General features: G+C 40.6%; 2 protein-coding genes across 3 annotated transcripts in view; one reads left to right on the top strand and one right to left on the bottom strand.

The window, feature by feature from the left end:
* The window catches only part of scfd1 (sec1 family domain containing 1), a 292319-nt gene that overhangs the window by 115892 nt on the left and 149021 nt on the right, over nucleotides 1-27406 (bottom strand). The window lies entirely within an intron of this gene.
* The window catches only part of prkd1 (protein kinase D1), a 54249-nt gene continuing 45112 nt past the window's right edge, over nucleotides 18270-27406 (top strand). For both annotated transcript variants that reach the window (XM_072689811.1, XM_072689810.1), the window contains exon 1: nucleotides 18270-18715. In XM_072689811.1, the coding sequence (XP_072545912.1) occupies nucleotides 18551-18715 (165 nt within the window). In that variant the 5' untranslated portion in view covers nucleotides 18270-18550. The remainder of the gene's footprint in view (nucleotides 18716-27406) is intronic.

The raw sequence follows: 27406 nt of genomic DNA, 5'->3' as shown, positions 1-27406 counted from the left end.
GAAACCGGCAGTGTGTGGAGGGCAAGATGAATTTAATGAAATCCTAGGAGAAATCATTATGCCTTCTGAGAGGAAGCTGAAACTTGGGTGTCATTGAACCTTCCAACATGACAAGCATACCTCACCACCATGTCCACCATGACTCGGTTTCAGAAGAAGTCCTGGAGTCCTGGAGATTCTGAAGTGCTTACCGCAGCGGCCCGGCTTGAACCCCATAGCAAACCTTTGATGGGGTTTAAAGAAGGCAGTTGCAGCAAGCAAACCCAAAATAATAGTGAACTGGATGTCACTGCCCATAAGAAAAGGGCTAAGATTCCTCAGGAACGCTGTGAGATACTGGCGTCTGGCTATGCATCACGTTTTCATCTTTTTCAACAGGTCATAACAGCAAAAGGGTTATATAGTGCTTACTTACGTAGGGGTTGAATAAATCTGAGGAAGTACTTCCACACACTTCCACACTCACAAATAGAAGGGGCCAGGAGCCAATGGGAAAGGTGTGAGTTTTACTCATGGTTGCACTGCCCAAACATAAAGCACACCCTAAAGATCACCATATTTCATTAAACCAGCTCAGTTCTCTCAGTCATCATGATGACTTTTTTGATCTTACACATGGACTGTGCATCTCAACCATTGATTTTGGAGTTAGTTTGGTTTAATCACCCCACATTTCTGCAGTTTTTAATCTATGTTAATTTACTTATTACATTATGGAGTGCAGTTAGGTTTTACAGTGCACAGTAGTTCCGTTAAAGTTAAACGTATTGTTAATATGATAACCATGTGGACTCTAAGCACAATTTTAGTAATTCAAAGATAACCTGCAGATTACATGCCAAGAAAGTACACTTTAAATACGGTCAAAAATAAAATTTATTTAATTTGATGTGACAGTTTAACCCCTTAAAAAGCCTATGGAGTCCCTGTAGTTACTGAGTAATACACCTTAGTGTGCAATGAGCCTTGTTGTGTTAAGGGATTAATGGGCAGTTGTTGAAGTAGGAAATATGCTCTTCTCTTCTAAAAAAAATCTTCTGAGTGAAACTCATTCACATAAGAGTACTTCCTAAGTTGTTTTAGAGCATACTTTAAAAAAAGCCAATCTTAGAAAAACCTATGTATTGTGTATTGAAGAAATAATACAGACAATTCAATTAAATAATTTAAGTACAGCATACTTCAGTATGTGAAGAAATACACTAAAGAAAAACATACATTTCAAACAATACACTTCAGTTGACATTACAGTTCAATATAGCTCTGTTAAAGCCCTGGTTTACTATGTTTACAAGTACATGTATCCTCTATCAACACAAGTATAATTTAACATGTATTATTACATACATTTTATGGAAATATAGAGAAATGTTTTTGATATGTATTTATTTATAAGTATATTAAATAAAAAAAATACTTTTAGTACCCTTTACCAAATTCCAATATACTTTTAGTGTTACCCCCTTAAAACTCCAAGCCTTATTACACACTAAGGTGTATTACTAATAACTACAGGGACGTCTGTACAAACTGGTGGGACTATTCTTTGGTTTTTTAATAATGTTTTTGCCTCGCCGTCAGATCATAGGCTACTTAAGGGGTTAAGTATACTCCCTTTTCACAAGGATTATCACTAACTAAGACTAAATCTTTCTTAGTTATCTACTGTTCCTCTGCTACATTCTTTCACCCCTTAGCGCTCCAAGGATTATCCCACGCTAAGGTGTATTACTCAGTAACTACAGGGACTTCTGTACAAACTGCTGGGGCTATTCTTTGGTAATAGAAGTTTGTAACAACGCCAGTGGAAATAGGCAGTTTAAGGGGTTAACAGCTCAGCCAGATCTGCACCCGTGTGGCTCTCACTCACGGCTCTTGTTTGAAGCAAATGAGGCGCTAGCTGCCACTCATCGGTAATAAAATGCACAGTTAGGGTGACATAAGATTCTGTGGCAGTGATTTTACAACCTTGGTTTGGGTCTCGTTGTAGAGTGCAGGGATCGGATTTCTTCCCTTACCCTTCACTCAAGTATACTTGCGGCCCAGTATCCCACACTTAATTTTTCTATAGCTTTTCCATTGTACGGAGTAGTAAACTATTTTAATTACTGCATTTGTCTGATTTGAGATTATGGGTAAAAACGGTGTGCATAACTGTAGTTCAAAAAAGTGTTAGCTGAATCATTTTGCCAGCTAGAAAGGATGTACTGAAAGCCACCACCACGCAAGGTCAGCCCTGCCTGTGATGTGCAAAAGGGATGGTGCGTTGTGGTCCAGATGTTAAAACCCAACAAAGGATTAGTACGGCTTCATGGACAAAAGCCTGGCCTCAAAATCACTCCACAGGGTCCCTGTGAACAGCAAGCGTGCACGCAGCTCGCTCAGTACAGACAGGACAGCAAAGGCATGACAGTATGATGTGTGTACATGTATCACCACCCTATAAAAGGAACTAAAAAAAGCTCAGCAGAACTTTGATGCCGTAACTGAAAGCGATCAAATCCTCCTAATAGGTCTCTGTGGGAGTCCTTCTCAACACGCCTTGCTGTGAACTTCGAGTGAGGAGGTGTGGCTTGGAGGTTTGGTGTAAAAGTGATGCTAGTGTCTTAGGCAACAGTGTAGAGCTTAAGGGGAAGGTGGAGCTTTTCACAGCCAGTCACAGAGTCAAGACATGTTTCCAACTTATTGATGTTTGTATATCTGTGAATATAAGAGAATATCCCTTGTTTAACAACAATGTGAAACTGTAAAGCTAAACCATACTGTGCATGTGCAGTTTAGCATACCACAGGAGGATGAAGCATAACACATAAAAGATTTAATAATATAAAGAAATACATATATACACTTAATAAATCTAATATAAATAAAGAAATAAAAATACGATAGTAATTTGAAAAAGGATAATAAAAATAAAGGTTTGTCATACACGCTTGCTGTTCAAATAAAATAAAAACTATAATTGAAGCCTTCAGAATATTTAGCTTATTATTATTATTATTATTATATTATTTAAGCTGGCAAAAGACAATTTTTTTTATAAATCAGTTATTTGCGTATGTTAATTGTATATTATCATACTTTTATTAAGGAAGTTTATTGATTGATACTAGTGATACCACTATCTTTAACAATTTTACTGGTAAGTGAATATTTATTGCACCTGGCAGAACAGAACAGGTGTCGATGTTACTTTAACCAGCTGTAAAACTCACAAACAATCTCCGGCAAAAGAACTAAAAGTGTAATAATTCTATTCCATTTCTAGCTAATGGTTGCTATAGTATACAGTATTTATAACACATATGCTAGCCAACTAGTGCTGACAAAATTTCGGAACTGACTAGACAGCTGTTCAGTAAATATTTGTCCAATGCAATTAGATTTGACCCTCATTTGGTGTGGGAGTGGGTCGGGGTCACCTCACCCTAAGGGACATCTTTATAACCTAAGAAAAATACTCAGGTGCCTTTTTAAATATGACCTAACCTCTGTTTATGATGGGACCTCAGATCTTTAAGTTTTACTATTTTCCAAAAATGAGGACTGCATTTAAGCCTTCTTCCTTTCAGGAAAAAAAAAATTCTGGCTGGTTTCTTTGCACACCATCAATTGATGCAGAATGCAGTGGTACAGGCTGTCTTCAGCGTTCAGCCATGTAACTTGTAGACTTGTAAACTGTAGCCCTCCATACTTAATGGCAATGGTCAAAAGCCGATCTGCCCCAAGAGCCCTTCGAGCTTCAAGTACGGCTCAGCCTGACCTGACATCCTTTAAGATCCACGAAAGACAAGCGTCCAGGGTTTTCTCTGTCCTGGCACTGAAGTGGTGGAACAAACTTCTCCTGGGTGTCCGAACAGCAGAGTTGCTCGCTGTATTCAAACCCAGACCAAGACCCACCTCTTCAAAGAGTACTTAAAAGAAGTGTAGTGTCGAGTAGAGGTATCTTTTGGATCCTAGTTTATACTGGCTAAGGGTATTTTCTGAGTTAACAGTGAAACACATTTGTAAATTGCTCAGGATAAGAACATCTGCTAAATGCCTTAAATGAAAAATAAATATTTAAAGCATTAAAAAATAAGAAACACCTCATATCACCAAAACAGTAACTTTACAGGAGACGGAAAAAAGATCTGAGGAATTCTGATATTATCATGTTATGCCCGTGTTCCATTTTAATCTGACAGAAAGCATGATTTTGTTTTTTTGCTGGCCTGAGGCTGCTGAGAGCAGAATTAACTGCTTGTGCAGCTTGACAGACATGTCCACACATCTCTCGTCACTGTGACAAGATCTGCCGAAATGGCTCCTGGATGATACGCTTTGCGGCAAAATTCTCCCTCTTTTAATTGCACAATATTAATTGGCCCAACTCACATGTATGCACAGTTAGTGAGGTAACATGCTCACACTAAGTGGAAAAAGAAAATAAAAGGACACTCTCAGACTGTGCTTAAGTCTATGAGATCTAGTGGAAAAAACTCCAGATATATAAACATGCTGGCATCAGAGCATCAGCATATATTTATACAGTAATGATTTAAAATATTGCAGATTTTGTGCTGTATCGCTTTCATACACACCAGTAGCAGAGAGCAGCATAGGATGGATAGCATGGAAACTAGCCTGGATTTGTACAGAATTCACACAGGTATTGGTACTTGCTGTCTTTGTTTGGTCATTCGGCCATTTGTTTTTACATTGTGTCAAAATGTCAGTTCTGAACTTTTTTGTGGTTTTTTTTGACATTCAGAACCTGTAATTGATGTAATCTCACCTATGGTGACAGGGTCATTGATGCATGTGGAAACTAAAGGATACTCAGTCTTTTAACAGTCTATATACATAACATTAACAGTCTAATACATAACTTATGCATAGTCTTATATATAGTCTTATACATAACTAAAGGCTATATATATAGAGAGCCTTTAGTTCCCACATGCCTCAATGACCTCATCATAGGCTAGTTGTCCCATTTTTTCTGTTTCCAACACAGAAATGACTGTTCAATTGTATGCCTAATATATCCCACCTTTTGTCAGGTGCCACTGTAAAGAGATAATCAAATTCATTCACTTCCCCTGTCAGAGGTGTTATGGATAACGTCGGAGTGATGTGTATGTGTGTGTGTATGTATACAGTAGTATACAGTGTACAGTGTATGTATATATATATATATATATATATATACACATACTATATATTAGTATTAATATTATACTATATATTAATATTAATAACTATATATATATAGTTATTAACAAACTAGTATTTCAACAATAATGACCTCAACTTACATAGCCAAGAAAATTAAATGTGTAAGGTTGTACTCTCCACTAGATTAACAGTGCACTGAATCCTGCAGTTTAAAGATACTTTTAAACATCTTGACATCTGTACATTCTTCATAAGTTGCATTGCATAAGATGCATTTTGATACTTTCATTTCAGTACTGATAATGCTGAAGACTACAACATGCAAACCACCTTCTAACAAATCCCAGTATATTTCTGTGTGCTGTAAGCCTGTTATCTGGCCTCAGACCTTCCTGGGTGTTTCTGTGGGAGTCTGGGTGAATAAAGGCATTACGTGATACAGAACGAATAAACAAATATGACCAAAGTCTTATGCAGGCAAGTCTTTAACTATGTCCTATTTAACATTCACCAGAAAATTTTTTCTAATGCATTACAAGACATATCGCAACAGCAGTATCTGCTAATATAAACACAGTGTTGTATTATGTTCATATTGTGCAGCCCTCCCCTCTCATGACTGGCCCTTCTTAAGCTCTAAAGCAAACAGAGATGTTGTGTCCTACATAAACAACTCCCACGCACGTCCAACGAAGAGCACAGGATGCCGGCGGCACCCGGAGAGGCCTCCGGGCCCGGGTGTTCAATTTACAGGTTTGAAACTGTAGATTAATGCGGTCTCCCGGGAGTCTATTATCAAGTCTGCTCATCCATGCAACAGTGACCGCCATCCAGTCTAATTCTAGCCACACCCCGTTTCCCAATTAAGCCTGTCCCTGGCGATGGCCTGCTGGGGTCGGCCCCCACGATAACGAGAGTGGTGACAACTGAGTCATTAGCGGCCCATGAACTCCACAACCAGTGAGAAGAGCCATTAGGGGACAGCATTGGTTGCCTTTAAGTCCCCACTGAACATACACTCTGCCTCTGCGGTCCCTGGCCGCCTCAGCGAGCCAATTAAAGTTGTTATTGGGAGACGCAAAATAATTAAAGGTGCTCTCTGTTGTTTTTTATTTGGGGTGCGCCGGGAGCCGCCCGTGGCAGTGTTGCAATATGTTTTCTGATGTTTGCTATTCAATTTCCCAGTTAAGTATCAAAAATAAGAGCAGGCCAGCATAATGAAGAAACGGCTTCCACAGGCAGCAGTGATGTAACCAACGCGTGGCCTGTTTCCATTCTACCCTGGCCATGTTCTGCTGTGATGAGAGTGGAGGGGTAAATTCTAAACATAGCGTTCATTGTTTAATATCTTGGCCAGTGAAGAATGTAGCTATGTTTCACATCCATACTCTGTAAACTGTAAACACATATGGTTAAATTAAGCAAGTGAGAACATAAGTCAGCTGTAGAGTCGTGTATACAAGGGAGCCACCAGTGTAAATATTAGAATTTATAGGCTAAGGCTTAATTGGTAGAACTTCCATTCACTATGTTGTTCATAGTCACGCCTCATATTGTATCCTGCATTTGAAAACACTTATGGGTCCAATCAAATTAGGTCTAATCATCAAAGAGGTAATTACAGTATTCTTTAAATGTCTTTGCCCTGCCATCCTAAAAAGTAATGTAGAAATGTTGTAAAACATTTCACGGATTTAGCTGCGTTCCCATTTGTATCTGGCAAACTGGCATGAAGTTAAACCCTGGCCTTCCAAATTAGGAATGTGCCACGTCTACAGTGCAATTAGTTTTCAGAGGGAAATTGCTGTTCTTTCTTCTGTAGGATGCCGTCAATTTCACCTACATTGTTTGCTTTAAAATGGCACAGTAAACTTTGCCTGTACAGATGCAATTTTATGGTTGATCTTTGGAGGGCTTTATGGGCAAAATCATTTAGTGCTACCAAGATTTCATCAGTTAATTCCCAGAGCCTTAAATTAAGTGTTCCAGCAGTGCCAAACATTACCATGTGACTGAATGCACCCCCCATACACACACACACACACACACACACACACACACACACACACACACTGCTCTTAGGAAAACACACCTTATAAAGCTATGAAGATCATCAGAGTGAAAACAATGCATCACAGTGTTTATTAATTTGTCATTCATTTATAAAAAATGTGTCATGCAAAGAAAACTTTGGATGATCACAGCTTTTAATTAGAGCTTCTCGATGTGTCTTTCTAATCTGAGCAACAGATCCTACAAGAGTGAATTCTCACTTGTCTATGTTTCTGAGGAGTGGAATTAGATACACAGAACAGAAAGGAAGAATCAGTAGAACGCAGTAAGTCTGTAGCTGCTGTCATGCAGATATTTCCTAGATTAGCTCCTAGTAAACACATATAGTTCCTAATTAGATACTTTCAGACAAAAGAAAGAAAATATATATTCCATTACTCCATGACTTCCTGCCATCATGCAGTCAGTTATGCAAACATTTGTTTAAACATTATACATTTATAGTAGTACTGTTACTGTCATCAGTAGAACTACTATTTATGTTGTTGAAGCAACATGTACTTGTAAAAACAGTCCTGTTTTGCAAATACATAGTTTATAATATAATGGTTGAATACTGGATGTAGTAAATCGGATCAGCACAGTGATTTATCAATCTCTTCATGCTTTTACAGAGCTCAGTAACACTGAGATAAATGACTGATCAGCACAGTGATTCATCAGTCTACTCATGCTTTAGTAGAGCTCAATAACACTGAGATAAATGACTGGTCAGCACAGTGATTTATCAGTCTACTCATGCTTTAGCAGAGCTCAGTAACACTGAGATAAATAACTGATCAGCACAGTGATTTATCAGTCTACTCATGCTTTAGCAGAGCTCAGTAACACTGAGATAAATGACTGATCAGCACAGTGATTTATCAGTCTACTCAGGTTTTAAGAGAGCTCAGTAACACTGAGATAATAACTGATCAACAGACTGTTCATGCCTTAGCTTTTTTTTTTCATGCCTTAGCGTTCATGGCTAAGTTTTTTTTAAACAATCTGTCTATCATGCTGATTTTATAATCAAAAATTATGTTTTGTGTTTTTGATTTATTTATTGTGTGTTTTACAATATTATACAAATGCAAATATTCTAATTTCTACATCATTTCTGTTTTGTGAATACATTAGTATTCTATTTGACATTTGCATCCAGGATTTCATTTTATACTGTGAAATCCATCCTTCCTTTCTCTTGTGCAATACAGCTAGTATCACTGGCTGCCACACAACCCCAAGGATTGACAGATCCCTTATGCTTCCCAGTTGGCATGGCGTTCTTGCTGTTCTTTTTTTCTCCAAACATGTCTGTGCTGATTGTGACAAAAGAATCCACCTTACTTATCTAGATGTTCTGTCGTGCAATTCACACGTTGATCTATTTATTTGTCTATTCATCTCTCTAACATAAATACCATATATCAGTCCGTCAACCAGTTTTTGAACTACCCTGATTTCAGTTAACTCCTAGTCAGTTAAGACATATTATATATAATATAACTATTATTATTACTACTATTAATAATAGTGTGGTGATTTCAACAGCGCATGGCGACGGCAGCAGCTGTCTATCTCTGCTCATTGTCTCATGTCCTACCTATTTTGCACTGAAGATGTAACAGTGTTTCCTTGTAATGTACAACCCTGTATTAGTAAAATCACAATAAAGTTGAATTGAATTGAATTAGTTATGTTGTACACTGTAAAATGTGGTTTGTCCGTATTAATTGAACAACAATTTCTTCATGTGGTAACAAGCAATTGAACTGCAATGGAACTAAACTGTGGGCAACATACTTATCATACTTTACATTAACAAACTAGCAATCTTAACATTGCTAAAACACATCTAATCAAAGTTTGTAAAACATGCTAAACAATGTTTTTTGATTTCACAGCCAACACGCTCAAGGAGAAACAATTAGATTCTGCAAAAACATGGTCAGAGATTTTTCTTTCAGCAGCCCAGTCAAGCATTGGACCATAGACAGCCTGAATCTGTTCAGACCCTACCCAAAACACTTTACTTCACACTTCAATCAGGGTACTGGCATTACTGCAGGCAGCATATATGCATCCCATTGTTCTTTGAATTTCACCCAGCAAACTATGGTATTATAAACAGGACCTTTTTGTTGAGTCTTCAGAGGTGTCATTGCAGAAAGTGTGTTTTCACCATGGGGATTTTAAGCTTTGCCAACAGCACAGCCATCATATCAAACACAAGCGGACAAAGACGGTCTGTTCCAAGAAAGTCCTCCATTTTGTTCTAGGCCTCAACATGATGTTTTCACAGGACCCTTTTACTGACATAAAGATCCACCTTGACAAAAAGGCGTCCGTTTTTCATGTCCAGTGCAGTAAGGTATTTTTAATGCCTACATAATGTTGCCCCTATTGTGATGTGCCGCATATTAAATCTACTCTTTTGTACCTTATTATTAGATTTAAATCAATCTGAATCTTAATACCAGCATAAACATCAAGCTCAGATATCTTAACCACTTTTATATATATATATATATATATATATATATATATATATATATATATATATGTATACACACCTTTCCGCTGTTACCTCACTCATCTGCACCCTCATATTCTCTTTGTCTTTGATTGAGTCTTTGGAGTAGACAATCAGATGTAAACAAAAGAGTGGATGAATGAATGAGAGGATGCCTGTCGAGGATGTATGATGGCTGAAGGAGGCCCATGAAAAATTGATGAGTGGCTCTTGTGCAGCGTTGGCAGTGCATCAGTCATGCTCACTTCCCTTTGATGCGCCCACCTTATGATAGCTGCTGCGCGTTGCCTCTGTTTCCTAAGACACATCATATATTAGCATCATATTAGTGGGCTTGATTTTTCCGCTGCCTGTTGCTGGAAGAGGAGGGCTCTGTTTGAGAGACGAGCTACAAAAGCACCAAGATGAAGCACCCGTCTTATTAAACATTCGTCATGCTGCTAACATGGTCTTGAGTGATTCACTTTTGGTGGTGACCCGTCTGTGCTTTGCCCACGTTCTAGCAACTGTTGTGAAGTTGGACAAGCTTTACTGAATACTGGAAAGATTCCCTTTCAGTCTAATTATTTAGCTTGGAGTTATGGTTTGCTACACAGTGTTGACTTAGCGAGCTAGATATCTTAACTGAAACTGGTCTGTATGGAAAAGACCAGAAAGAATTTTTCAGCATACTACCATTAAGCAATTATGGCCTGGCGATTTAGAACGTATAGGGTGCCCAAAAACAAAAGTACAGACAAAAAACAAAGTAACAGACATTTTTTTCAAGAGGTGTTCAACCTTTTTTTATGTCACTGTATGTTTAACCATCCTATGATCCAATGTGGACAGTTACAACCAGGGTTAAGGTTGCTTTACCTCTCCTAAATGAACTGAAAAGCCACCTTGCCTGACATTAGACTTCACTTAACTACAATAGTTCTAGCGCAGAGCTCTGTCTCCTTAAAGAGACTGTATTGGATTAATTGCTGAGACTTATTCAAGCTTCATGAGCTATTGGTACTTTCACAAGAATTAAATGACAGACCTCATCTTAGTCTTGTCCACCCCTCAGAGTTTGGTGGGACTGTGAGTGCAGAAATAAAATCAAAGCCCTGAGAGTACATGTTTGCTGCTAATCAGCATGAAAAATCAAGCTGCCTAACGAATGGCCACACCTCATCTCATTTCCTTCTGGCCACCTGGGACTTCCCAATTCATGCCAGTATTCCAGGGCATTGCTGGACCTGTGATTCTGAGAAAGGCCACAAAAGGCAGAAGTTGATTTACACCAGTCGCGCTATAGTAATGCACCAATTAACCGATAATGCTAGTGAGAGGCATTTACACAGGCCTTTATTAGAAAAGAAAACACTTTTTAGCACTGCATATTCACTAGGATGATGCTATGATGTATAATTCAGGCACTCTGCACAACACTGCATAGACTAAGATGCTGCCACAGTGTCTGTCAAAAAAGGCCCAGTTGCGTCTGTCTCAATCCTAATGAATATAGATGTTTGCCATGTTAGTCAGATCAGTGGTGAGAATCCAGTGGGAGCTGAGTTAATTGCTGTGAGAGGGACCCTAACACAGTTGAAAAGACACTTAAAAGAGAGAATGAGGGGTAGAAAGAGAAAGAGCGCGAGAGAGAGAGACGAGAGACAGACAGACAGACAGGAGAAGGCTGCTTAACTGAAAACTGTCATTTCTGACAAGTCCCTAATCATTTCTTTTCCATTTCGACCAGTTACCAAAACTCTCTCCCACTTATTACGTAAATTGCAATTAGAAGTCATCATGACATGCAGCAGGGGGTCCTGACCTGTAATAACTCCTAGCACAGAGAAACCTTATTATCCATCAAAGGGCTGCTTTGGCACATGCCAGTGCCTGACTGCGTTTTTTTTTCTTGCCTGTGTGACATGCGAGGATAATCTTTTGACTTCACGTCTTCGGTAATTTGGATTGATTTAAAGAAGGTTATTTTTACAGGCTTATGAGTGGAATAATTTTAGCCGCCTTTGTCAAGCCAGAAATTGCATGTCATTAAGAATACTTTGGGGCACTAAGGCGCAAAATGATGTCGCACAGGGTTAGACAAGTGTGCTGTGCGCTGTTGTAAACAATGCAGCCGGAAGAAAATGCAGCATTGCTGTCGATCCCCGTATTTTACGAAAAGGGGCAGAAAGCACAGGAATCGACCTGAAGATCGAGAGACGTTACAGAACAAACAACGACTCATTTGGGGGGAAAAAAACACCAGCAAAACTAAATAAACTGTTGAGAGTGTTCAAACAGATTCAGTTTACTTCTTTTTTTACTTATATTGTTTTGTGCTTCCTCCCTCAGATGTAATATCTTCATATTGAACATGTGTTTGGTACTGCACTACAGGGAGGCCTAAAGTGCTGCATCAAAGACCAGGGCTACTTAGCTACTTAGCCTGCATATTAGTTCCAACCCCTGATCTACCAAACCAGATCCATCTAATTAAAGAGTTCAGGAGGAAAGAGTTCAGGAAATTAAGTAGCAGTTTGCGGAAAAGATGAAATTCAGACTTCACACTTCAACCGCCACTACATGTGTTGTACACATGGCTGCTGGTCTGTTACTGCAGTGCTACTGTGATCTCTACAGCAATATTTTCTGTGTTAAAGACTAACCAGATCTCTAGTCTTCTAATGATGCATCTTAAAGGTAGGAAAAAACATTTGAAAAACTGCAAGCACTTTAATGCGGATACTTGAGGGAAGGCTCAGATGCTCAGATGGCTGGTGCAGAAGAAAGTAGGATAACTAACCTTAATGCATTAAGGCAATTATCATGTCCATGTTTATGAACTACATCTATGACTACAATGGTCCTGATCGTTGTATGACGTTAACTGATGAGGAAAAGGGCCGGGATGTATGTTAGATGAACTGAACAGTTGGTCCTCATAACTGATGTTTTTGGATATGCAAGGAATGGCCAGACTTGTAAGAAAAGTGGCAAATCCTTGTGACCAGGTGACTGGGTCAGAGCGTCTCCAACACAGCAAGGGCTGCAGGGTGCTCTTGGTCAATACTGGTGAGTATCTACAAACAGCGGTCTAAAGAGGGAAAAACACCACAAACTGGTGACAGAATTTTAGGAAGACTCATAGATGTGCAAAGGCAAAGCTATGCTGTCTAGGCTGAACTGACGGAATGGCTGCTGTGGCAATTCACAGAATAATTCAATGATGGTTATGTGTCACAGCACGGTGCATCACACCCTGCTCTGTATGAGGTTGTAAAGCTGAAGACCAGTTCTGAGTGCCCATGCTAACCCCTGTCCACTGTCAAAAGCTCCTGCAATGGACACAGAAGCCTTGGAACTAGACCTTGGAGCAATGGAAGTAGGTGGTCTGGGTTTTTTTTTACATTACACAGACATCCAGGTACACGTTTTCGGGTTATCTGTGTAATAGGCTGGAACAACAAGTCTCATCCATGGTGGTTCTACCTTACAGGTTAAAGGACTTAAACGATCTGCAGCTAAAGTCTAGGTGTCAGATACCACAGGGCACTGTCAGAGGTCTTGTAGAGTGAGCTGTTTTGGTGGCATATGGGTCTGGTTACAAATAGTTTATTGATCAAGACTTGTCATTAACCCTTTATTTCCCCTCAGTTCCTGTCTGTGTTTAGTGTTTTCTCTACTCTTTGCTCACGAGTACCCTGTTCAGTTCACAAAAGATGCTCGTTGGTTTGCTGTTGCTATGGGTACCAGTCAATGGGCCCTGATCTTATGCACACATGTGATGGGCTAAGCTAGTTAGCACGCTCTATTTAACTCCTTTAGATAGCTGTTGTTGCTGGTCCAGTGCGGTGAATGAGTGAAATCCGGAGCGGCGACTGTAGAAAACTTTAGCAGTGGTCAAATTCATCCTGAGGTCGTTTTGGAGTGGAACGAGGGGTTGTTCAAAATGTGTTAAAAATGGCAAGTGTGGCATAAGAGCGTGAGATTCGAGCTAATTGTGTGTGTCTCATGGCCAGTGGGTGAGAGCTGGTGGCCCTGTTTAACTACAGTTAAAGTTTTGGAAGGCCAAGGTAGCATTTCACTCATTAAAGCAACACTATGGAAAAAAATCCCTTAAAACAATAGCTCTAATGATAATGTGATGCTCCACTGACTTGTAATGCTGTTGCACCTTGGCACTCGGCATGCTGCTCTACCACCTCAGTCCACATACTTTCAGTGGGTCTGTATCGCTCAGCTGCTCCAGAAAAACATGTCATTTGGTGGTGTCTCAAAGCGCCTATTACACTTCCTGCCTGTAGGGGGAGGCCAGGAGCAAGAAATGCCAGCAGTTTAAAGTGTTGCTTTAACTAAAATAACCAAACTAACAGTGCAATGTACCTACCAAACAACTTAACACATCCACTTAGTAACTCTTCCCATTAAATCAGAATTTGAATGGCTACCCACACTCAAAACGTACCTTTTAGCAGGCTGTTATGCCTAGTAAAATGAAACTGGACTCATTTCACTTGAGTAAAGCTGAGAGTCTTCCCCTATGAGTTGTAGCAGAGTCCAGCACTATTGCAATACAGGAATCAGCGATAAACACAAAGGCAGTCTACTGAAAGTGTATGCTTAACAGTTGCCATGTCAACAGGTACTCTACATCACACATATGCAAATTTGTGTAGAACCCCGGATGTACCTTTCGCAGACTTGTTAGTGCGTGAGCGCACAGACGTGAGTCTGCGTTTTGAAAAGAGACCCAGGTTGCAGCGGGCGTGGGAGGAGCGGCCTCAGCTGGTCCGTCTCCCCTAGCAACCGCGAGTCTTCCAGCCCTCCTGTTGACAGCATGCCGGCACACATGCTGACGCGGGAGCACAGTTGGCCCACTCGAGCCCGGTCAAACTGAGTTATTTACATCTTAATATGTAAAGTTGCAATTCAAATAAAAGCCACTTGCTCTAATGGGGCACTCAGTTCAGCCTGGGGGAAAATAGATCAATTTATAGCAAGCTAACCCACGCTGAGATTTCCCCTTGTTACTCAACCGTAGCTTAATATACGTAAGCAAAACACAGTTTACTACAGCAGAAAAGTAGACAAATCGCAATCACAGACGCTCCTAATAATACTAAAGTAAATTATTTAGACTGTTTACTCTTAAAGGTCTTAACTGGCTATCACAAATGTATCAAACAGCCCATGGATATCCTGGTACAGTCCTTTACAGAGTGAATTCAGGTATGATTGGACACCCGGTGACACCTGGTGACACATGTGAAAGCTTTGGGGCTGCTTTGCGCCCTCTGGCACAGGAAACCTGCATCTTGTGGAAGGGCAAGATCAATTTAATTAAGTATCAGGAAATCCTAACAAAACAAGACACGACCACTCTCCGCTCAACATCAACGGCTCATTTGTGGAGATTGTTAAGAGCACCAAGTTCCTTGGTGTCCACTTAGCGAAGAACCTCACCTGGTCCCTGAACGTCTCTACAGCGTCTCTAGAAGATGAGAAAGGCCCGTCTCCCTCCACCCATCCTCACCCTCTTCTATAGAGGAACCATAGAGAGCATCCTGAGCAGCTGCATCACTGCCTGGTTTGGGACCTGCACAGCCTCTGACTGCAAGACCCTCCAACGCATTGTGAGGACAGCTGAGAGGATCATCAGAGTCTCTCTCCCCTCCATCATGGACATTTACACTACCTGCTGCATCCGCAAAGCAACCAGCATTGTGGATGACTCCACCCACCCTTCACACAGACTGTTCTCCCTCCTGCCATCAGGAAGAAGGTACAACAGCATCCGGTCCAACACGACCAGACTCTGCAATAGCTTCTTCCCCCAAGCCATCAGACTTCTCAACTCCAGAGACTGAACTACATGAGAGATGTTTTTTTCTGTTCGATGCACTCTCTCTCTCTCTCTCTCTCTCTTTCTCCAACCATTTACCCCAGACAATATGGGAAGCATTTTTGCACAAAGCATTTTGCACAAATAACTACTACCTAACTGGACTCAATATTTATTGCACATTGCATAATTTGCACACTACCACTAAATTATTTATTATTCTTTGTCTGTATTGTGTTGTATTGTCTGTCTGCACTTGTATCGTGTTGCACTTGTGTTCTGTATGCACTGTGTTTATGTTGCACCATGGTCCTGGAGGAACGTTGTTTCGTTTCACTGTGTACTCTGTATATAGTTGAAATGACAATAAAAACCCACTTAACTTGACCACTTGACGTTTCCAAAACGTTCAGAGAAGAGAACACTGCTTTTTACAAACAAGGAAGAGGCAAAGCTCACAAGTTCAATGTTAAAAGAACACTAGCTTGGCTACCGGGATGTGGCAGAAGCTTTCGCTGGCAGCCACCAGATTCTTGAGGGTGTCAGGTTGTCAAAAACCCTTTAATGACTGCAAAAGACCTGCAGCAAGATTTGGTGGGTTTGCACAGCAAGGCGCATGCTAAGAGCTGACGGTCTCCATGGCTGTACACCTCTACTGACCCAAAAGCAGAAGAAAGGTTGGCTGACTGACCAGATTTGGGATTCTGTTCTGTGGAGCGATGTGGAAACAAAACGGGAACGTTTCAGGTCTATGTATCAGTGGTGTGCCTGGAGGAGGAAGAATGAAGCATACGCTGAAAAGAACACTTACAGTGCCTACAGTGAAACATGGCGGTGGCTCAGTAATGCACTGAAAACCTGCAGCGTGTGGAAGGGCAAGATGGATTCAGTCAACTATCAGGAAATCCAAGGAAAAAACATCATGCCTTCTGTGGGGAAGCTTAGGCGTCACTGGACCTTTCAACAGGACAATGGTCCAAAGCATACCTCAAAGTCTACCAAGGCTTGGTTTTAGAAGAACTTCAGGAAGATTCTGGACTGGACGTCAGAGTCGCCTGACTTGAACCTCGTGGAAAATCTTTGGTAGGATTTGAAGTAGGTGGTTGCAGCATGCAAAACCCAAGAATATTAGTGAACTGGAGATCATTGCCCATGAGGAAAGGGCTAAGATTCCTCAGGAACACTGTCAGAAGTTGGTGTCTGAGGTTACAACAGCAAAAGGATACTCTACTAAGTAATATACCCAAGAGGTTGAATAATTCTGAGACTGCAGTCAGTATTAAAAGTGGTATTTTGTGTTGAATTTGGAGAAAGAACGTGTTCTATGGGTAGATATTTAAATGGGTCTTGATTGATTGGTTTATTGATGAACGTTTGTACATCTTGCTAATGAACCATGGAGGTTCAATATGTTTGATTCTAACTGTATGGTATAGTAATGGTACAGTGTGTTTTACGGTAATGTGGGACAGTGTTGTATAGTAATGGTACAGTGTGTTTTACGGTAATGTGGAACAGTGTGTTGTATAGTAATGGTACAGTGTGTTTTACGGTAATGTGGAACAGTGTGTTGTATAGTAATGGTACAGTGTGTTTTATGGTAATGTGGAACAGTGTGTTGTATAGTAATGGTACAGTGTGTTTTATGGTAATGTGGGACAGTGTGCTGTATAGTAATGGTACAGTGTGTTTTACGATAATGTGGGACAGTGTGTTGTATAGTATTGGTACAGTGTGTTTTACGGTAATGTGGGACAGTGTGTTGTATAGTAATGGTACAGTGTGTTTTACAAAGTTGTGATAATAAACCATTCAAATAACTGTAATAATAGTATCAAATAAAATAAAAATGTAGTTTGCTAATACATGACCATGATATTATAGTACAAGCTATTGTGTAGTAATACGGTACTGTGTGCTTGGTCATACGTTTGAATTGTAAGTTAATAGTTGTTTGCCATATACACTAATCAGCCATAACATTAAGACCACTCAAGTGAACAACTGATTATCTCTTTACAGTGGCACCAGTCAAGGGGTGGGATATATTAGGCAGCAAGCGAACAGTGGGTTATTGTTTTCCTATAAGCTAGAAAAGCAAGAAAAATGGGTAAGAAGTGTAAGACTCTAAGAAGGGTCAACCTGTGATGAACAGATGCAGTTTGATAGACAGACATTCCTGGTACGCAGTGGTCAAAAGTGGTCCAAGGAGGGACAGACTGTGAACCAGGCTCACTGATGCACCTGATGCAGTCTGGTCAGATCCCACAAAAGAGCTACTGTAGCATAAACTGCTAAAAGTTAATGCTGGCTGTGTTTTGTGGAGGCGTTTTGGCGGGACAAGGGGGAACTACACAATATTTGGCAGGTGGTTTTAATGTTATGGCTGTATGTGTTTTATAGTAATATACAGGCCTCGAATAACACGCACAAAATTAGCACCAAAATACTTTTTCTAACTTTAAGTTAAGTTAAGCCTGCTTAATTAAACTGGAACTGAAACTGGAAAAACCATGTTGATAAAAGTGTCTCTTAAAACTTATTATAGGCTATCCTGGATGCGACAGGCCTACAGTAAAACACGTTAAAAAAAATCAAGCCTAAAAAAATACTTTTAATGGACGGAAATCAGGCTGTATAGACATGAAGCATAAGTCTCAGCGTTAGGCACCTCGCTCTGATAACCGGAACAAGCAGGAGGCGGTGTCTATCAGAGCCCAACATTAAACATATCTGACGTCTATGGCTCCATCATCATCGCTTCTCAATGACCAAAAAAAGCCGCTTTGCTTCCCAGAGCTTCTAAATGCAGTCCGATTTATTCGCTATATTTTCCCTCGCGTCATTTTACCTCTAAGGACATCGTTGGGCATTTTTGTTGGGCGAGTCGAAGTTTTTTTTTTCTGCGAGAAGCGGAGCGCGTTTGACCGAGCCTGAGAGCAGACTGACCGCTGTCCAGCCGTGACCGCTCGGGGATTCATATGAGTGTCCCTCCGGTGATCCGGGCGCCCAGCCCCGTCCCGGGCTCCCAGGGCGTCTCCTTCCACATCCAAATCGGGTTGAGCCGGGAGCCGGTGCTGCTCGACTCGGGAGACTTCAGTCTAGCGCAGGTCCGAGAAATGGCGTGCTCCATCGTGGACCAGAAGGTAACAAACTCAGTGTACTCACTCACACCTCATGTTCGCCGTGTTCTCGTTACACGAGAAAGTAGACCAAGCGTAAAGGGGTAAGTGAATAAGGACGGGTACGAAATGTTGAGTGAACTTTTTGTCCCCCCCCTCCCCCCCTCCTCAAGTGTGGACGAACCGCTCGTCGTGATGCCGGTTAGCAACGAACCGCCATTGGAAAACGGGTCTCTCCACGGATGCTGGCGGCTTTTACACACCGAGCTGTTGCTCGGCTTGAGAAATTCAGACGCCAAGATGGAGATTCACGGTTTCCGTGCGTCTCTTTTGTACGTTTAAAACGTTGTACAGGGTAAAACTGAACCTCCGTAGTGAGAAGTTCGGCTGCCAGGCTGACAGGAACTACGTGAACTGTCACTCACAGTGGAGGGTACTTTTTATGGCCGCTGTAGGGTAACTTTACTTTTTTCGATAGACTGAAAGCTCCCAAAACATAGAAGAAGAGTTAGTGAGTTTAGTGCGGTCAAACTTGATCTTACTGTGTGTGTGTGAGTGTGAGGCAGGCTACACTTACAGCTGGTAAAGTCACTGCTGACGACACGTTCTGACGTGCGACCACTGAAGTGCTGAGGTTGGCCTGCAGTGCTGACACTCACACACACACACACACACACACACACTACAGTGTTCTCCTGTGACTCAGTAAGCCAGTGTTCCCCTCATTGACGAAATCCCATGAAACTTTGCGTCACAAGACGACCAGGTTTTGCAGTGGAGGTCTTTAGATGTACACCAAAATAGTATAAGAGCAGAACTGCCACAAACACACACACACACACACCTACACACACACTGCACAACCAGTGAAAATGTATAAGTCACCATGATTCTGAATCCCTCTATTCAGTCTGAAGCAGTGCTCTCACCTTAGCACACAGCAGGCATACACACTGTACAGACCGTACATTCAAGAGGCTGCTTTATTGGACACTGTGTTCAGATATGTTGGCTCAAGAGTTCCCTGTATGGCTTTTTTTGTCTTTTTGCATCATTATTTGCATCATTTATTTTTAAAAGTATGTGTGTATTATATAAAATAAGACCTTCTGTTGTTGTGGTACCCTCCCCATCCCCACAAAGGCTGTACACCCCCTTCTTTTTGTATAGACTTTATTATTTATTTATAGAAACAACTGAATTCATGTCCATTTATGTCCAGTGACTGTAGAAACGATGTTAAATAAAAATCACTGTACTGATTTTTATTTACACTGAATATCTGAATAATAGTGTTTAAGAATCTGCCGCTACTGATGTATTCAGTCTGTGATCACATGTATCGTAATAAATATCATATATTGTGAGAAATGTCTTTAAATATCATGATGTAGTGTTTTTACCATAACGCCCAGCCCTACCAAATAGCTTTGTATGTCCATTTGTCATAAAATGTCAAGTAAGGCCTTGTTGAGAGTAGCCAACAAGCTGTTAAAATTGGTTTTGAACTTGACTTTAAATCACATACATTTTTACATTTTAATTATTATTATTATTTTTTAAATAGTCGTCTTATTCACAGCTTTTAAATGTCTGCTGTGTGCTAGTGTCTGAAAACACAGTTACGGAAAAGTGTTCCTTAGTCAGGGAAATGGTTCTGCATAGGACCACGAGAACTCAAAGGACGATTTGAATGCTTAACTGTTTGTTCAAATGGCTAACCTCTAAACTAGTGAAACCTGACTAATGTTAGCTGCTCCTCGTCAAGATTTGCTGGACATGCTGATAAGAGGGCTCACTATCAGCTCACTGTCACTAATGTCACAATACATGACCAATAAGTTTACAACAGGCTGAGAAATTCAAGGCATGGATAGTGGTGAGGCGTATTCACCGCTGGATTATTAGAGACTGACATGTCTGGTTTGTGAACAGTTGAAGTCACATATTTACGATATCGCATGAGCCGATACTCGTACATTTATAAACTGTAGAAACTGGGGCTACATGTGCCTGAAATAAAATACCCATGTCAGCCACATGTTAACGTGGTGGTAGGACGGTAATCTGTGGAGAACTGGGTGTCCTGTGCTTTATAACGAACCAGTTCTTAAATATCTTATGTCATATAATTTTGAGAAGTCTAGCAGTCAAGCTAAACTCAGCACAAAACGCTGGCTGCCTCAATGGCGTCCCGCCTCTCCGCCTCTGCTGATGTTTATAATACGGTATGACGCCTGAAAAACGTCAACTTAAAGGGTGTCTATGTTTACTTTCTTGGCTTTGCTAAAGACTCTGAACTTCTTTTTTCTCCAACAGGAAATCAACAACTTAAGCTTTAAGTGACGGCACTGAAGTCCGCATTTCCGCTGTACTCCCTCTGTGTAGCGATGCTTAGTTTTGCAGAAGTATTCGGTGTGGTTTTAGAAGTATATGTGTTAGATTGCAACACAGTGTTTTGGTAATCAAAATAATCCAAAGCTGAATAAGGAACACCTTTTTTTCTATTTTCCAGGCGTGAGGCTGTCAGCTTGTGTTTTGGAGCAATAGGAGGATGTGTTTAATATATTGAAAGAAAGGGAGAGGGGGGTAAGAACAACAGATTTAACCTTAACTCCTCTAACACCTTGTAGACACATTCTCAGATTTGGAGGGTCTTGGGAGTATAAGTGCTCAGAGCTCTTATCACTTCGAATAGTCAGATGTGAGATGTTGATGTGTGTGCATGAAAATGATGGCGACAGTGTTGTACAGACAGACTCTGAAAATGGTGTTTCATTGTCAGTGTGTGTGTGTGTTGTGTGTGTGTGTGCATTAATTGTTTTTCCTCTCAAGCTGTAATAGACCTTACATGGATGTGTACTTTCCAATGGAAGGTCACAGACGCTGGTTTCTCTCTTTTCACTGTGGACCACAGCCAGGTGGTTAAGACTAAGATTAAGGAGGAAACAAAGTAATCCAGAGTGTTTTTGTGTAAAATGCTCTGTTCTAAAGAAACTTACCGGCCCCGATTTCTTTACAGTAGTGGTGACGGGAACCAGGGTTCACAATGTCTAGCCATAATAATTCCATTTCATTTATTTATTGCTCTCCAAAACCACGGGTAATTCTACATGTGTGTGCTGATCTTTATAGGTAATGTAATGTAATCCTGAAAAAAAGCACAGTTTCAACTTTACATGCACTAAATGTTTGGGCAACCCTGGTCAAAATGTCTGTAACTTTGAATAGCTTAGTGAGAAAAACATAAGGCATACATTTAAGGATTATATTTCTTTAATATTTTAAGTATCTTAATTCTTCACCTTTTTTTTCCCCAAACACACCTTCGCTTATTGCAAGTCCACTAGACTTGTTCCCAAAATGCATCAGGCTTGTTTAGATGAACTTTGTAGTGAAGGTCACTGCACAGTAGAATAGTGCACCACCACTTCAGAGTGTGCTGAATCTTCCTAAAAGGTATTTTGCAATCAAACCTTGTTTTTTTGATCTTCCAGACCTCACGTTACCTGACATTTCTTAATCACATTACCAACTAAAAACACTTTGCTATCTTCTTATAGCCTTCTCCTTCTCTGTGGGCATGTACTGTGTTCATTTGTAGAGAGCTGGGCAGATGCTTAGAGGAGCCTATGGCTTCTGATTGTCTGGACAAGGTTTAAAAAGCAGACTACTTATAAAGTTTTGCAATTTGTATAACCTGGCCTTTCCTAATGGTGTTTGTCAACCAGTCATATCTCTAACAAGCTAATTAAGGGATTTAACTGCATGCCCTTTGGAGATCAGTTCATCTTCTACTCACGTTTCTATCCACAGTAACAGAAATTCTGTCCGGTGGTGCCCAGACTTTTAAAGGGGCCCTAAAACGGGAAAACAGTGCAGTGACCTAAGAATTGACTCCTTAATCAAGAGATCTGGAGTTCGATAGTTCTAGTAACATCATTGCCCCTCTGTTCAGCGGCTACATTTCGCCATCTTTCCAACTTTCAAACCATACTAAAGAGCAGATTTTGTGGAGGTTATGTGAGTGATCTCAGTATGCATTCAAAGACCAAAGGTTTGCTGAGCATTGTAAACCAATATCTCAACTCTTGAGAAACTCTGTGGTAGGAGCCAGAGCCTCCCTCTGAGATGTGGAGCCAGGAATGACAGATGACAGAGGAGGAACAGGGAGGTGGAGGGTTATGCATGGACAAGGTAGAGATGGAATTTAGAGGATGTTAGATTAGGGAGGAAGAGCTTCAGGCATGTTCCCCCTCTCAAAATGTAGTTACTTCATCACTCTATGTGTTGTTTATTCTAAAAAAATGACAAAGACAGAATTCCCCTACTAGATGGTTGCCATTTGTGGCACTGTGATGGTGTCATATGGTTGCACTGGACTCAGTCCTACAGCAAATAATACAATCAAAAACTGTTTTCTCTTGGGTAATTTCTGGCTCTAGCTAAAACTGGAAGAGCTGAATGAGTTATATGCACAGTCATTTATCAAACTGCGACAGAAATGGCAGCCTACTAGTAGAGGTTTGACCTGATTCATACAGTGCGTTTCTAACAGTTTTGGACATGTACATCATACTGAACATTATACGTCTTAACAATCAGGGTTCCCTTTAAGACATTTGGCATTGTCGTCACACTGCGCACCCATTGGGTTACACCTGTCTTCAGCTTTGCTATAGTGATACGTGTGTCACAGCGTGGAACTGCAAACTTGATGGGTGATAATGGTGCGTGAAACAGATGAATAAAAAACTAGCCATTACACTGTTCATCCCAGCCTTGAGTCCCCTTGCAGTGTCACACTAGAACATGTATGTGTACCGAGCACAGTAACTATACGATATAATCAGAGGCAATGATAAACGTCCTTCAACACTCTCCTGCTTTTTGCTGTAGCCGCAGAGCTGAGCTTTAGTCAGCTGCAAAACTGTTGCCCGCTAATTCGACATGGCACAATGCAAGGCCCGAGTAGACGGCTAAGCTAAGGTGCACTCAAGTGCTATAGAAATCTCAGTTGAACCTCAACAAACCAGGAGATTTGAGCTGCTTGTGAGAGTGGTGCATGCTCTCCTGGAGAGCTGGGATTGCTGGGATACTGGATGGCAGTGGTCAGTATAATAGGATGTCTGTTTCTGTTTCTGCTGAGGCTTGTTGAAATATTGTATAGACAGTGTTACAGTAACTGTTACAGTTAGAAGAGGTGGCATTGGTTTCTAGCATTGTTAGAGGGCCCTGTAAAGCCCTCAAAGTTCAAATATTAGTACTGTGTTGTTTAAATCTGAAAAATAACTTCTTTGCATTAAAATTATTATAATAATTTCTTTGCATAGGTTGAGCAGTTGTTATTGAGCAGTTGCCATTTCTGCAAACAAATGCTCTAAATTGTATTTGGAATTTAGGGGAAATGTTGTCCAACACAAACGCTAATTTCCCTAAACAAATTGCCTATAAATAGTAAAAGCAGAGAAATTGAAAATGAAGGGTGGTCTCAATTGTTTTTACGGAGCTGTATAGCTAGCCAAGCTATAAGGCTACTCAAATAACATAGGGTTGCTAGTCATGCATGAGAGTGGTTTGGCAAAATGCTGAATGTAAAATAGTCATGGAATAAAAAGAATAGTATCATGCAAAGGTGAACAAACACTGTGGCTGCAGTGTCCTTTCTCTCTTTTTGTTTGATTGAAAGAAGAACTGTTAATGACATTAGTCATCAAGTGTGAAAAAGAATTTCTAGTCCTGGTCCTGAAATACCCCTCATCCTCCACAGGTTTTCCTGGATTAGATGGACACTGTTAAAGGAACTTTTAGGGGATTTTCGATTTGAAAGGTGGAGGAACCTCTTAAGGTGCTTGAAGAAAAGGTTCCTTGAAGGTTCCTCAAAGCACTCACCTCAGGATGGTCCTCCACTACTTTTAACAGTGTATAAAAGCAGGAAAATAACAAAATGTACAGGGCAGAAGTTCTTCAGGTCCAGGTTAGGAACCACAGTGTTCGTTTCGTAATCTATCTGATAGAAGCTTTATAGTAGATAGAAATTACACACGATACACAATGATATTGAATTCAAATCGGATATTGCTTTAGAAACATTGATCAATGTTATACAGGGCCTAGTTTTACAAATGCTTTCCCAAAGGTTTCGAGATCATCACAACTTGTAGAGAGAGGGCACGCATATTAGAAATAGTATCCCAGGTCAATAGAGAGGAACACAAAGTTATTGCATTATATTTGTGCATTGCACGCATTAATTAACAACCACTGCACGGTTTAACCTACTACACGTCTACTCCAGGTTAACTGTATGAGCTTTTGTGAGTTCTCTGAGAGTTCATGTAAGTTTAAAGAATTTAAAGGCCGCTTATTCATGATAGGTTTCTCAAGGACAGCAGCCCTCTGTATGTATGAATAGGTGTCATTATGTTGAGAGTTATCAGCCAAGGCTTTAATGCAGTGGAAAAAATGGGTTCAGTGAACATGTGTGCAGCACATTTCGTACTTCTGCCAAATGAAAAAAAAAATCACACTGGTTCACAGTGATCATAAACTGCTTTAGCCAATGTCCCCAAACTCACATTATTAGATAAAGTACTTCATAAGCCTGTCAACAAGAGACTAGCCTCAAAATCGCCATTAAACCAAGATAATCCCTTGTCTTTGAGTGAGTCGAGACACTTGGCATACGAGTGTGTTAAAAAATCGCCAGACATTACAGGGCATGTAGGTGCAGTTATGCAAACATTTTCTCAGAACCAGTCCATGCTATTATGTTCTAGACAGTTGCATAACTAGAATCATTTAGGACCGCAGGAAACATTTAATAAGGTTTGTCAATGGATTTTGCAAATGAGAAGTGTGAATGTTAAGATCCTGTTTTAGGGTTAAAGAACTTCCATATAATGTAACGGTTCTAGGAAGAGCTAGGTTGGTATAGAAGCTGATCTTACATTGTGTGTGTGTGTGTGTGATTTTTTTAAGGTTAAAAGGGTTCATCACACCCACACATCCGGTTTGTCAAACATATTTGAGAGGATTCTTCTATGGCAACGCTCAGGAACTCTATGAGACTTTTAGACCACACCACACCGTTCACACCTAGTCACTTCATGTGACTAGCGCCTGGATTGTATCCTGATAAGGTATTAGCCACATGCATTTACACTAGGCAGTCAAATGCGCTGATCCAAATCTAAATGCTGTGTGGGATGCTTGCAGTGGGCGGAGTTTTGGTTATCAAATGTGTCCTGGAGAGACGGATGCGTTTACACTGCTATGACTCAAATGTGTCTCAGATCACCTCCTGGTTTCTGTGTTTTGAGTGTTCAGATTTGAATAGTTTAAATGCAACTCACACTTAATCCTGATATCGAAGATGCCTGTTGTGTCTGAAGTGACCAGGCATCACAGTGTCCTATTTTTAGGAGAGTATGGGAATAAAATGCATATTTTAGAAATGTTGTCATGTTGTGATGGTTCCTTTTGAAAATTGTGGTGGAGGAGTGAGTAGCAGTATGAGTAAGAGGGAGGTGAACAGGCACCAGGGCTGTTGTGTAGCATTGATGAAAGCTAACTAATGAAGTTATGTTGTTGGAAAATTGAAACTATCTGGATCTATTGGTAAATAGATTTTTAGTAAAGATTTTAGGGCCTAGTCTTCACACTGATAGTGCAGTAAAGTCTTTCCTAATGAAAAAACTGACCTTTCATGCGAAAACAAAATCATAATAAAAGGTTTTCATAAGGATAACCATTTCCATTTATTTGGTTTTTTTTAAATACTTGTATATTAGATTGAACGAAATTAGATATATAGATAGTTTTATAGATCTATAACATTTTTACAGTATTTTATAATCATGCACTCGCCACAAGCTACAAGGTTAGCCCTGAGCTAATATAAAAAGCAAGTGTGATATTTTTTGGACATCAATGTTTTAAAAACCGCACATTAACAACCCACTCCAGCATGTCCACCCTCCTCTCGCCTCCTGGTCATTAGACTGATCATTAGATATCATTAGAATATCGTACATACTGTACGATACCTTTACCTGCCCGTATTGTCTTTAGCCTCATGATGCTGTTTTGGACAAGCTACTCACTATAACCTAGAACAAGACGAAAATGAGGATGATGATGAGGATGATGATGATGGACACTCATGAAGAGCAGCAACCGGCCAATTCAGAAAGCATTCTGTCTGCCGTCAAGCAGCCAACCATGATCTGACCTAATCAGTGGTGGTGGCTCCAGAAGTGAAAGCTCTCTCAAGCATCTTCTTTCTCACATTGACAAAAGTCCTTAGTGCTATCAAGGGGCTGCCTAATAGACTGTGAATCCATTAGTGCTCGGGATTATCAGGTTTAATTAAAGTGATGGCGCCTTTGTTTCAAGTTTGCACCTTTTTGCATTACCACTCGTGCAAGTGTTCTTATTAATCAGTGGGGCTGCTGTGCTCCTCACGCTAAGCGCTAACCACTCCCATTGCTCAGCCCGTGCGCACGGCTGGCGGATGAGCAGAGCACTCTGCGGCTCCGGAGTTTAGTTGCGCTCCCCTGACAGGTCTTTTCACGTCACTCCGGCGCCTCTGACATGCGTTTGAATTGTGCCATCTTTGTCTGAAGGCCGAGCCTTGATGACAAAGATTTGGCGCTGACAGAGCCTCTTCGTTCTCTCCATTCACATAAAAGAGAGCCATGTCCTACCATTAAC

This window comes from Salminus brasiliensis, chromosome 10, assembly GCF_030463535.1.
Source record: "Salminus brasiliensis chromosome 10, fSalBra1.hap2, whole genome shotgun sequence".
NCBI lineage: Eukaryota > Metazoa > Chordata > Actinopteri > Characiformes > Bryconidae > Salminus > Salminus brasiliensis.
Note: the sequence above shows the minus strand (reverse complement) of the source record. Positions and strands in the feature narration are given on the sequence as shown.